At 34.2% G+C, this 14,523-nt stretch overlaps 1 protein-coding gene across 34 annotated transcripts in view; it reads right to left on the bottom strand.

The window, feature by feature from the left end:
- The window catches only part of gramd4b (GRAM domain containing 4b), a 65,726-nt gene that overhangs the window by 9,866 nt on the left and 41,337 nt on the right, over positions 1-14,523 (bottom strand). For 11 of the 34 annotated variants that reach the window (XM_087312156.1, XM_087312159.1, XM_087312177.1 and 8 more), the window contains 6 exons: positions 13,203-13,312; positions 12,960-13,114; positions 4,708-4,858; positions 3,401-3,494; positions 2,667-2,757; positions 2,515-2,583 (listed from right to left, as the gene is read on the bottom strand). In XM_087312156.1, coding sequence (XP_087168282.1) covers positions 2,515-2,583; positions 2,667-2,757; positions 3,401-3,494; positions 4,708-4,858; positions 12,960-13,114; positions 13,203-13,312 — 670 coding nt within the window. Of the gene's footprint in view, positions 1-2,514; positions 2,584-2,666; positions 2,758-3,400; positions 3,495-4,707; positions 4,859-10,484; positions 11,071-11,216; positions 11,235-12,959; positions 13,115-13,202; positions 13,313-14,523 lie in introns of those variants that run through there. The other 23 variants (XM_087312155.1, XM_087312158.1, XM_087312161.1 and 20 more) reach the window with 6 other exon arrangements.

Here is a 14,523-nt window from a genome sequence, read left to right as displayed (position 1 = left end):
CTATAAACTCTAACACTCTAATCATATATTTAATTGTCAAATAAACTACTTACAGGCCTCCTAACTGCTATATAACCGTACCCTGCTAAACAGCTTGACCCCCGTTAATTGCTGCTTGCAGCTATATTTTAATTTATTTTTGTTAAAATGGTTTAATAATTTTTTTTACAACATTGCTTTATTTATATATATATATATATATATTATTGTTTAGCTTCCTATTAAAATATGAATTGAAATGAGAAATTTGTGAGGGGTGTACCTATATATGCTGAGCACTGTATATTTTCCGGCAGCATTCCTCAATGTGAATGTCATGGTAGAGGACAGAAAAATAAGAAATGTACAAATACTACTGCACTTGTTTCACCCATTGCATTTTTTATTTTTAGGCGAGAATGTGTTTGTTTAGACTTGTAAAATGAGCTTGATTTATAAGACGATTTTGCAGATGCAAGTTCAAGGACTTTACCAGCTATGCAAAGCTCCTGAACAATTATTTGTCACACTTTACATAAAGCTACATTAGTTAATAAATTAAATAACGTGAACTAAGTCTAAACAATACAAGAACAGCATTATAAATCACAACTCAACATTCATGAATACCATGTTAAAATCTAAATTTATGCTGGTTAACATTATTTAATCCACTGTGAATTAACAATAACTGTATTTTTTATTAAGTAACGTTAATAAACATGATCAAATACTGTAATAACAAATTGTTCATTGTTTATTCATGTTATTAAATGCATTAGCAATAACTGATACAATCTTATTGTAAAGTGTTATCCTATTACTAAATCGGTTTGTAAACGATTCATTTCAAGAATTCACCCTTAGCCGATGACTGATTATAAAGCGTGTTTGGCATGCTGTCCTGGGAGAGAGCCCTGAGCTTGTGAGATCCTCGAGCCCGGGGCCTTCCCATCCCCCCCAACCCCCACCCCATTGCAGGGCAAGAAGGGAGTCTGAGTTCAGGTAGGTCTCAAGAACTCCCCTGCTTGATAATGGTAGATGTAGATGAATGCTATAGAGAAGGGGTCACCAAACTTGCTCCTGAAGGGCCGGTGTCACGCAGATTTTAGCTCCAATCCTAATCAAACACATCTGAACAAGCTAATCAAGGTCTTACTAGGTATAATCGAAACACCCAGACAGGTGTGTTGAGGCAAGTTGGAGCAAAACCTTGCAGGGACACCAGCCCTCCAGGACCAAGATTGGTGACCCCTGCTATAGAGTGTGAATACTGGATTCAATGCTTGTCTATGATGTCAATTTAGTTTTGTCAATTTACTTAAGTTACATCTTTTTGGTCTGTGGGAGGAAACCAGAGAGCCAGGGAAAACCCATGCAACACGGGGAGAACATGCAAACTTCACACAAAAATGCCAACTTGGCCAGGTAAAATCTGAGCCAGTGACATTCTTGCTGTGAGGCAATGATGCTAACCATTAGGCATCCATGCTGCCCTGCCAAGTAAAGAGGAGGAGTAGGGGAGGAAGGGGGGATTCTTCAAGATGAGGATGGCTAAGGTAAGATACTCTGGTTATTTATAGTGATTTAGGAATCGTCTGATTGTTAAATCATGTGTTGGCTAATGAGGACCAGCTGCTATCAATCATAAGCGCGTGCTCCTCCCGAAATTAGTTTATAAATAAACTTCACTCAGCTTTGTAGTGAATCAGTGTTTTTGGGCTTAATATCTCTGATGTTTTTAATCCCATTCATTTAGCTAAAAATTTAATCCAAATACAGTTCGATCACTAACTTATGTATAATGGTAAACATCCTAAACAATAGCAGACGGGCTGTCGGTTAATAAAAAGATGAGCTGTTTGTTTTCCACAACATTTTGAACAACCAGAAAGCCTCTTTTCTGTTGACAGTCATTCATTAAATCCACCCTGTCCATTAATAAAGGAAATCAGGCCCCAAAATCAAAGCCAATAGTTTACTTGTGTACAGAAAAAAAAACACTTTTTGTATAATAGTCTTAAACATGTTATATTTATGAGAAGGGCTCAGAAAAAGTAGCTAAATTAATATTTGTAAGATATAGACATTGATATTTGTGATGCTTCTCTCAGTGTGCAAACAAGTTTCACTAATATTTGTTTTTGTAATAACACAATAAGGTTGTACTAGTTCATGCTAGTTAATGCATTTACGAACATGAACAAAACATTTATTACAGCATTTACTAGTTAATGAAAATACAGTTAATTGTTAGTTCATGTTAACTAACAGTGGATTAACTAGTGTTAGCAAGCATACATTTGGAAGTTAATAATGCATTAGTAAATGTTAAACTATGAATAATAAATCCCGAACAAGTATTGTTAATAATTATGTTAGTAAATGTATTGACTAATAAAACCTTATTGTTAAATTCTTATGTACAGAGCATAATTAATGAATCATAACCTGGAACATAAGCTAGTGTGCTTTAAATAATAATTTGATCATTTATTTGGGCTGTCTGATATTCTGCCCTGTGGTGACTCTCACCTTTAGAGTAGATGGTGTGGTAATTGAGATCCCCATCCCAGATCCTGGCAATACTGACAACACCTTGTACTGTTCACATTAGAGAAGAAATCAGTTAGAAAAAATAAATGAATGCAAAAATAAGTGAAATATCCACTAAACATCTAGCAGACCTTCTGAATATCTGTGATGTCCTGCAGCTTGATGACTTTATTCTTCTTCGAGGATGTTGCGCGAGAGCTGGAGCTTTCAAAACACAGGTAACTAAAACACGAAACATATGATTTATCAGTTAACTCTTGTCTTGTTGTATAACGTTGCATAACTATGGCGTTTAAAGAATAAAGGATTATATATACACAGATGAAGTCAAAATGATTAGCCCTCTGATTTTTCTTTTTAAATATTTCCCAAATGATGTTGAACAGAGCAAGGATTTATTTCCTTTAATATTTTTATCTCCTAGAGAAAGTCTTATTCATTTTATTTTGGCTAGAATAGAAACTGTTTTACAGTTCTTAAGGTCAATATTATGAACTCATTTAAGCAATATTTTTTCAATTGTTTACAGAACAAATCAAGATTGGCTAGGCTAATTACCTTACTTAACATAGTTAAGCTTTAAATGTCACTATAAATATCGAAATATTCTGTTCAGTCATCATGTGTTTCTCTCCCTTAAACAGAAATGGGAGAGGAAAAATATACAGGAGGACTAATAATTCTGAAGGGCTTACAATTCTGACTTCAACTGTACACGTTTCAACAAAATATGTTTTTCAATTTGTAAATTGTGACATTTAATGGATGAAATCTTTTGTGCTGACTCTGAAAAAGCCCCAAACACTAATAATCAGCAAACAGCAAGCTAAGAGCTAATGTGCAGTACAGCTGCGTCTGAACATACTTTTCCGTGACGTAGAGGACACCGTTGCGGATGTAATCAGTCGGCATTTTTCTGTCTCTGTTGATCAAGCAGCATCGCCAGCCATTTTCACACACTGTGGGGAAAGACATCTGTTCAATTCTTTATTTACGACTCTGTCCAAACTTCATCTGATCTGATTTTAGACTAAATCTGTAGCTTCAATAGCAGAAACCAATTGACCATTTAAAAATATATTTATGAGCATTTTTGCAAAAAATAAATAAATAAATAAATAAAATTAAGGATCCCTGCCCTGAAACCACATCTTGAGAATAGGTGGTGTTGTGTTCAAACTTTTCTAAATAGGACATACTTAAGGAAATAAGTAGCAACATGTCAAAACTTCACTAAATATGCCACATTATCTGACAATTGTAAGAAATAATCCCAAAAGCCAATTGACTGTGTAAAGCCACATAAAACAAAACAGAAAAAAACATGTATATGCAGAGTTCAGCAACTAATCAGCCGGAATCAGCTGAGGAGACGTGAAATCGAGAAGCAAGACTAAGCTGTCACTCAACAAGCCACGCCCTTAATTATGCACACTTAATATAAATAAAATGTATGAGTTATAAAAAAAATCCCCCCTCACAGTTGTCATGAAGGGTAATATTAGTTATACACACCAAAATCTTTTTTGTACAACACTATAAACTCCTTTTACCGCTGTAAAGTTGGCCATTTTAACAGTAGGGTCAATAGAAATGTGCTCTATTTTGGAGCCAGGCCTAGTGGAATTTTGATGAATTTCAGTTTCTGTTCCTTCTGTATTAGCTTCATGAGGATGAGCGGGTTTTGAAAAAAAAAAAAACTCCCAACACCTATGAAGAAATCCAGGAAATCTCCATATCCTTGCATTATAAACAGAAGATTTAACAGCTTTTGTTTATTCAGCGTGACTAATCAAGACTAAACTATGGTATCATTTCACAGAATTATTTATTTCTAACACCTCACTGAAGTAATGCAAGTTTTTTACACTAAAACATTTTTATATGTGGTAATTCCACACTGTAGTTTATTGAGAAGCTACACAAACAGCAGTAATCATTACAGAATGTTTATATCAACGTCATAATCGTCCAATTAAATTGATTTTGAAATGGGTTTTTGCATTGCTTATCAGGTTTACTAGAACTGGCTGTACTTACAATATGTGCATAAAAATTGCCTTTGATCTCAGTCCTATCTAGAAGGTAGATGTTTTATATATTTTTTTTTACAAAGTATAGAGTTGTCAAAAAAACAAACAAACTGACATCTCTTGCATTTCCTGCTCTCACCTGAAAGAGGGCGCTCGTTCTCAGACAGGTTAAAGACTTCATGAAAAGGGCCTCTTTTGGTGTTGTAAGCCCGTCCGCTTTCCTCTTCTCGACCGATTCCACATGACATGCTGGTGGACTGACCGCTGCGCGCCACCACCGGCTGCATCTGCTGTGAGGAACAAGCAGAAGCATCAGGTCAAGAGCACGACATGCAAATGAAGGCCCAAAACTGCAGGGTTCCTGTGTGCTGATGAAGGATCAATGCTGTCCTCCAACTCCTCACCAGATGAACAACAGAACTGACCTATCGATAAGCCCCTCCCCTCAAATGCAGATCAGCCAATGGCGCTTGAGTATCAGCTGCACTGAAACGTAATGTTTAGTTTTAAAGACTTAAAGTGTGGTTTTTTAGCATCATAGAGAAGCATTTAAATTTGATGCATTTTAAAGTTTTGTGCTTGATAAAAATTGGAGCTTGAGTAGTTTGGCAATAAAGTTTATTTTATTTCATATTCTAATTCCAAGACCTATTGATTCATGCCCGTTTTCGCCACTGAATAAAATAAATAAATAAAACAAAGTTATTGTGACTTTATCTCAGAATTCAGATTTTTTTTTATATAATTGCGATGGTTTATCTCGATGTATCGATGTTTCGGACTGTATAACTTGGATCTGAAACTTAATTTCTCAGAATTTGGTCTTTTTTTCATCATTAAATCATTCAAAGATTGGATTCTCGACACCCACATAACATAAATTATAAATGAGGGTGATTTGCATACGTTTATTTAAAAGTTTTTAGTCTTTTGAGTTAGTAATGAAGTTACAAACATTCAAATAACAGAAGTACTGAGATAATAGTTTATTGTTTTGATTAAATCACCGATGTAGTTATGCTAAAGTTTAAAGTCACCTTCATGTGCTCAAAAATAAAAGTTGTAGGTGGCAATTACATTATTTAATCAGCCAACAAAAATATGCCACTGAATAAATCTTTAAAAATAATCCATTTAGCAATGAATTCAGCTAATTACTTCTTCATTTTATTTTTAATAAAAATTACATGTTCTATGTTCTGTTTGTTAAAACCAAAAGTTTCTTGCAGTGTTGTTTTTTTAATAAACGAAAAGCAAATTACATTTGTCGCCTCCCCTTTTTGGCTGATCCGAACCGTAAGATTTGTGATCTGTTACATCGCTAATATGAAAAAAAAAACTTAAGTACATGCACAAAACAACACAAATGTAGTCAAAGGCTACTGAACTATTTGATCTTTTGATCAACTATATTATAAAGTTGTTTGTTATTTAATTTTGTATTTTTCTCTTTGGAGTAGAAATTATTTTTATAGCTGATATTTATTGATAATATTTATATCATACAAAGTATAAAGCCGATCGGTCAGTTCTTATGATGTGACTCATAGTAAACTTGCAGCATACTTTCAACTAGGTGTGCCTAGAAAGCGTGAAACAAAAGACACACACACATTATATATATATATATATATATATATATATATATATATATATATATATATATATATATATATATATATATATATATATATATATATCTTTTAAAAAGTGGTTATCTCGTGCGACAGTACAGAGGACAGTATTGCTGCTTCAGGATATTTTAGACATGGACACATTGGATGATTAAGTGGAGCAAAGCCAGACCACATGCAACTCGATCTTCCATTGTTAAATGAATTTGAAAAAGAGAGCGCAACATTTTCACGCTAGAAAGCATGTTTTATGCAGGAATGTAGCTAATATGCTGCAATGACCCCTTTACATACGAGATCAATGTAGCAAATTCTGACACTCTCACCGCCAGAGCTGAAGGCAGATAGCGTTGTCGCCAGGGAGGCCAGAGCGACCTTGGATGCTCTCACCGCTTTCGATGTGAACGCACAGTTATTCTCGATGTACAAGCTCAGAACTTTAAACTAGTGCACATAACTTTGTTTAGTTGCAGCAGTTTTGTTCAATGCAGAAATGTGGTGTTGAGAAGCCTTCACGATTAATTAACCGTCAAAAATTAAAGTGAGGGTAATAGATAAATCAGTTAATTGCTGCATCCCTAATATAAAAGTCAGAATTCTTGTCTCACGCAATTCTTGGAGGAAAAAAAAAATCTGACTTCTCAGATAAAAAGTCACAATAATGTTTTTATTATTATTATTCAGTTGTGAAAACAGGCTTCCAAACAAGACAGCTTAATGTCTTAGGATGTACACATATTCATGTTGAACTCTGCTAATGTCACCTAAAGCTTTTTATTCAAAATCTTTAGCTAATAACCATTAGCTAAAACATTAGCTAGCTACAGTAACTAAGGCAGGTGGGGATTACCGATAGGTCAACTGACCCTGAATCAGCACCCGAGGACCCGAGAGCAGCACTCATAAATCGTTGTTATTAAACCAGTGAGTGCCATTGAGCCAAGCAGCAGTGCATGATGGGTCAGAGGCTCCTGAGGTCAGCTGGACTTCTTTGGGTCTGGAGCCAAACAGTAGCCAGGGATGCCTGGAGGTGCTGAGCACTAGTGCCAAGCTTAAAGCCGGAGTTAAACAGCCACTTATCTCTCTGCTATTACCACTCACCAATTCATCCCAGCATATATATTACCACCAGGACATTAGTTTATTCACAGTGTGGGTTAGAGTTTGGGCTCGAGCAAGACACAGGTCACCTGATAGATATTTGTGGATGTTTCTTCAACTGTGGGCACCTTTAAGTTGTAGGAGTTTACTTTATTAAAGGAGTAGTTCACCCAAAAATGTAAATTCAGTCATGCTTCACTTCTTGTAAATCTGAGTTCCTTTTTAGTTTTGGAAACTGGTAGTAACTGACTGTCATAGTATGTTTTTATTTTTATACTATGGATGTCAATGGCTAGCAGTCACTTGATTTTGAGGAAATGCTGAGTAAATGTTGATTTTTAGGTGAACTATCCCTCTAATCGAAGAACTTTTTGTTTTAAACAATTGAAATTTGTAACTATTATGGGTTTTGCTTCAAGTTATACAAATCTATAGTAACAGCAAATGTAAAACAATCATTATCAAATAATATTTGCCTTAATGTAGAGAAATGTTAGAAAAATTTTGCACATAAGGCAATTAAGTTATATTTTAGCAACAAACACATAAACATCCAATTGTAGAACAGATTTATATATAATTTACAACAAAATTCATAAGAACTAATTCTAATAATAATAATAATAATATTAATAACAATAACCATTAGATTCAAAGATATTGCAATACATCATGTAAATAATAACAATAAACAAATATCAATGTCATTATTCATAAGACTAAACAACTATATTCTCAGCATTATTATTGTTCAGTAAAACAGAAAACAATATACACAAAGCATAAAATAAATTATTGATAACGTGTATTGTTTTATATAGCTGTAAGGTATAGACTTTGTTTAAAAAGACAACTACATGTTAAATGTGTTTATTTCGAGCATTATACAGGCTGATGCTTTAAACAACAACACCAATATTAATAACAGCATCAATAACTCGAATATATATCAATAAAAATAAATAACACATTTTTATTTAAATTAAATCTATTCATGATAATGATAAACAATTACTATTATTAATACACCAACAACTAACAATAATAACCTGAAATTGTCTTTTTCTCCTCTTCAGTCTACTTTTGGGACATTTTTGTGAAAGTGAAAGTGTGTATTCATTCAGGGGCTTGACTTTCTAAACCTCCACAGGTCAAGTGGCCAGAGTTGAAGAAACACCCTTATATTTGCAGAAACTGATTGTTCATCGTGCACAGATAGAGAGATAGATGGAGAGAAAAGAGAGAGAGAGAGAGAGAGAGAGAGAGAGAGAGAGAGAGAGAGAGAGTACATCTGCAAATACAATATATCTGTAAAAGATAAAGCCACTAACTCCGACATGACTAAATGAAGCCTCTTTAAGGAGAAAAACATCCCAATCCTAAAGTCACTAACAGCAGCCACACTCAAAGAAAACACACCCTACCAGTGTAATATACAGTAACCCACACCATCGGCAGCAGTCTGCCTCTGCAGAAACTAAACACTTCAACATGACCACAGCAGAAGAGCCAAGCTTTCCAGAGTTTATAGACACGTACACATGACATTTAGATCATCAGAAGAAAAACTACTGAATGAATACAAGGCATTGCTCTTTGGTTTTAAGGCAAGACACTGCAGATGAAATAGAGTAGAACAAATGAAGTAGAAGTTAAAGGTTAAATTGCCAAGCTTTCCCTGACTGGTAACATTTTATTACAAGTTTTCTAAAATGTTTAAATATGCAAATGAGGTATTATTTAATGAAATATGCCCTCGATTGCATCATTTCTATATATAAAAAAAAATAAAAATGAAAAAGTTTGTGTTAGATTTTTTCCTGACATATTACAGTTGATGGTTTTTACAGAGGAGATCTCATTTTATCATGAATCAGACAACTCTAACTAATTGCAATACTGTTACTTTTTATGTCAAGTCATTCTTTATGTTACTTTTATGTTACTTTTTCTGACCTTACTTTACTTAGAAAAATAATATTATTACGTGACTCGTGTTTCCTGTATTGCGTTACCCCCAACACAGGTCAACAGATCAGCTTGTTTATGAAAAAGTATTTTGTTTTTGGTATTATATATTGAATAAAATCAGGCAAATCATTAAATCATATGAACACATCACACTGCAAAAAACTAATACAGATATTAATAAAACTGTAAATTGATCAAGTCACACTTGAAAACTGTACTATGGATGTTTTATTACCTTTTTGTAATTCTCTAAACTGCAGCGACTCGCCTTAAAGGTATAGTTCACCCAAAAATGATTACTGTCATTATTTACTCCCACTTTACTAGCTCCAAATCAGCTTCTTAAAAAAAAAGTTTCTTTTGTTGAACAAAAAAGAAGATAATTTGAAAAATGTTGGAAGATGTACTCATTAACTGTCCTATTCCAGAGGCTGCATCCTCCGAAGTATGCATTCAAAGGGCGCTGCATCTTTGCAGTGTGCAGTGATGAAGGCTCTCATTTCAAACAAATTAGAAGGCTTCTTCATGTGCAAATGCAGCTTCAAAATGCGTCTTTCGTTTCCAGGTAATGAAGAACAAAACCAGTGAATCCTTTGCGGCTTCGAACATCCCAAGGTTCATTGTGTGCTGGAACGGCAGGATAACGGCAGGATATTTTTAAAATAAAACTCCAGATTAAATGTATAAATTTGGTTTTATTTAACAATCCAAAGAACAAACAAAAAGTGCTCAGGGGAAGCTCAAATATTTTGTCGGTGCTCTTTGGGTAAGGGATTCATCAAAATACAACAAAAATCAGTCCAAGGCACTCAAAAAATGTGGAAAATTTAAAAAGCCTTTATTCAGATGGCTAATCCTTAAATAAAACTGTGTTTCAGCAAGGACCTGTCCTCATCAGGGTAACAGTGATCATGTGCGTCAAAAGAGGCTCTAGACACAGCTCATCGATGTTACCCTAATAAAGGCAGGTCCTTGCTGAAACGCATAGTTTTTTCAAGGATTAGCCATCTGAATAAAGGCTTTTTAAATTTTCCACATTTTTCGAGTGCCTTGGACTGATTTTATTGTTGGTTTTATTTGACTTGGATCTCTAAACCCATGTTAAAAAACAAAAAGAGAATGACTCACTAAAATCTCACTATATGTTTACATTTTTATGTGTACACGTATGGATCAAAGGGATTTCCAGCTTTTGTTTTTTTTTGCTTTTAAATTTTCTTATCGCTTATTAACGGCAGCTGTTATGGTAGCTACTGTAGGTGATGAGATCGGTCCTCTGTAGGCTACATAGTCTCATTTCAAAATGCTCTGTTCGGCTTGTGAGACTTCCAAGGACTCACCTCGGAGGTGGATGCAGCCTCTGAAATGAATGAGGCACAGCTATTGACATCCATAGACATTTGTTTTCCAACTATGGCAGTTAATGGTATCATCAACAAGCATTTTTTAAAATAACTTTGTGTTCAACAGAAGCAAGTAACTTATAAAAGCACATGAGGAAGAGTAAATGATGAGCTTATTTGATTTTTAGGTGAACTATCCCTTTAAATCTTAACCAAAGTCTCCATGAAGTGTCATTTGTTGCTTGAATATATGAAACCTTGACTGTTCTGATGTAGCCAGCACTATTATACTACACTATTTGCTATAGTATAAATATAAACCCCATGTCAAACACACACACTCTTACACAAATATAATATTCTTACTGTTACCTTGTCTGCTGACGACGGATCGAAAACCTCACTTTTGTGAGTATACTTTTTGTGCAAACTAATGCGACGATTTTGATCCAGCTGCCAACAGACATTTTAAGTGTCATATTGCATATTCTTGACAACACACACACACACGTATATATGAACACACACACACGCAGGACCAGCCATTGGTGGCAAACACAGGCACTGTTGTGAAACCAAAGGCCACACCAGATCCCTACCTTTTCAAAGCCAGAGAGCTGAGAGAGGAGAAATAACAGAGTGATCATGTGACAGAGCATCAGCCAACCACATCCTGCCAGTCATTCACCACACAGAAGAAGACATCCTCCATTCACTGTGCTTCTCTTCAGGCACACTGCACACTTTGCAAGCTGTCCTCCATTTTATTTCAGTTGACTGGTTATTGTTTGTTTGATTTTGCAGCTCATTTAAAATTATATTTTGAAACTCTTATTAAGTGCAGCCTGGCCAAGATGGCAATATAAATATATTATTTATAATCTAATCTAATATACATCATTAATATCACATTACATGTCAAATAAAACTGAAATAATACTTATATATATATATATATATATATATATATATATATATATATATATATATATATATATATATATATATATATAGTGTTTAATGCACTTATATAATCTATATATAACAATTATATATTAAAATATAACTATTATTGAAGAGCATCCTGCCAGATGATAAATAAAAACATTACAATAAAAAATGTAATTGCAAAATCCTTAAAATTACAGACAAATATAGAAATAAAAACTCAAAGACAAAATTTATACGCTAACATAAATACATACACTACTTGACAAAAGTCTTGTCGCTTATCCAAGTTTTAGGATTGTATGAAACTTTGACTAAATATAATATGATCATGCCTTGATTATTTATTACTTAATTAGGACAGTAAGGTCTGACTTAGCTTAGAAAGAATTCTTGTCACTTAACAGAAATAATGTACAGTATAGAATATAAAGTCAAGGTGCAGTGAAGAATTAATATTGTGTATGACACCCATGAGCTTGGACGATTGCATCCATACATCTCTGCAATGACTCAAATAACTTAATAATAAAGTCATCTGGAACGGCAAAGAAAGCATTTTTGCAAGACTCCCAGAGTTTATCAAGATTCTTTGGATTCATCTTCAGTGCCTTCTCCTCCATCTTACCGCAAACATGCTCAATAATGTTCATGTCTGGTGACTGGGCTGGCCAATCCTAGAGCACTTTAACCTTCTTTGATTTCAAGAACTTTGATGTGAAGACTGAAGTATGAGAAAAAGCTCTATCCTGCTGAAAAATTTGCCTTCTCTTGTGGTTTGTAATGTAATGGGCAGCACAAATGTCTTGATTCCTCAGGTTGTTGATGTTGCCATCCACTCTGCAGATCTCTTGCATGCCTCCATACTGAGAGTAACCACCAAACCATGATTTTTCCTTCATCAAACTTGACTAATTTTTGTGTGAATCTTGGGTCCATGCAGGTTTCTTTTGCAGTATTTGTGATGATTGGGATGCAGTTTAACAAAAAATTCATCAAAAAAAAAAAATCTACCTTCTGCCACTTTTACAAATAATCAACTAGAAGCCAAGTTAATATTTGTTGCTCTTACAACTGGGATCGATGACAAGACTTTTGTCAGGTAGTGTATATGCTAAGAAAATGTTTACTTTTTAATTAGTTTACAAAAAAAAAAAGACTAAAATCCTAAAACAATAAATATATAGACATTTTAAAAAGGACAAAATGTTGTTTCTATAAAACAAGGTTGTTTCTATTCACTCTTGGTCTCTTTTCAATAAGAGTTTAAGTTTAAAGCTTCTAACAAAAAGATGACGTCATCAGCACTGTTAAGTCATAACTGAGCAGAACTCCTCATAAAAACACACACACACACACACAGAGTGTTTAGTATTGTTGAATGTGAAACTTACTCGTCTGCTGAGCGTGGTGTTGTTGCGCTCTTTCAGTTGTGGATCTGTGGGTAAAGTGGTCCACACGATGTACGGAGTGTCGTATTTGTCCCTCAGTTTTGGGCAGCTCTTGAACATGAAGTCAATGATAAAGAATTTGATGCCGGCGTAAATCCCTGCAATTATCAAGTTACAACACATGAAATAAGGAAAATAAAACTCTCGATGAAAGAAGTAAAAGGCATTTTGAACTGAATGTGTTACCGATCATGAAGCCCATGAGTTTGTATGGCAGCAGGCAGGACGCAATGAAGGCCACCCATAAACCAACATACAGTTTCTGAGTGATTTCAGGCTGGACCCACATGAAGAGACTGCAATACACACACACACACACACACACACAATTACATACATTACACATGTGTAAATGTACATTTATATAATGTCTGTAAATGTTATACATTTAAAAAGAGCAGTACAATGAAATTAAAATGCTATCAAAATGATGGCATAGAATACAGATATAGATAGACACAGACAGATGGATGGACGGATATAATGGTAATAAACTGATAGTCCGGTAAAATATAACATGACAATTAATACATTTATTAATAATATTCAGTTACTATTTTTAGGATCTCAAGATAAATATTATACTATAAAAAAACTAACAAACAGACAAATAAATTATTTAAATAGTTTTATAAATATGTTGAATACGTTAACTACAGTACATAAGCTAAACAAAATCTTCTGATTTTCCTATTCTTCAAATTTTTTGTTTTTATTGTGCTGATAGAGGATATGATTATATAATCAAACATATAACATAACATAAACATAGACACACTGTTGGAGTGTGTGAGTGAGTGTGTGTACTGGTTTTGCTATAATGTCAGTTTAATGACATGGTTATGACCAAGGTATTGCAATGTTGAGGTGGTGTTTGAGGATATGCCTTGTTCAAAATGGTTAAAAATTAAACTTTATGGGGCCTTTCGACATTCTAAATTCGCCACAGGTTTCCTATAAGGGTTGGGTTTAGGGCGAAGGCCATAAAATAAGTGATTATTACAGTATAAAATACATTACAGCAATAAAAAGTCCTCAGAAATGACCAAAGCCATCATGTGTATGTGGCTAAATCTAGGTAGTAAATGAGCAACCAATTTTGAGAAATATGGAATTTTTTTTTTATTCCACAGTTAATGCAAATAAGATTTGACAATATTAATTTATTTTACAATATATATATATATGAGCACAAACACACACACACACACAAATATTTTCATAAAAAAGACATTCTCAGGCCCATAGCCAGGGCAAGTTCAGGCACTTCACAAGACCCACGCCCAGGTATTTGTACACATAGGGCTCAACCTGTGCATGGCACATGCCCTTTTTGGTCTTGGATAGAAAGTGCCCCTCCAAAATGATCTGACTGACAAAGTCCAGAATTTGGCTTAAAGTGTGACTAAAATGCAGTATTTGAACCTCACAACTGAATAGAAAATGAAGCAAATAACTGCAAAAGGTTCTTTTTGTGAAAAAAGAAGGACCCCTTTCACCAGGCTAG

Source organism: Danio rerio, chromosome 25 (assembly GCF_052040795.2).
Source record: "Danio rerio strain M-AB ecotype USA chromosome 25, GRCz13ab, whole genome shotgun sequence".
NCBI classification, from domain to species: Eukaryota; Metazoa; Chordata; class Actinopteri; order Cypriniformes; family Danionidae; genus Danio; species Danio rerio.
This window is presented reverse-complemented; position numbering and strand designations above follow the sequence as displayed.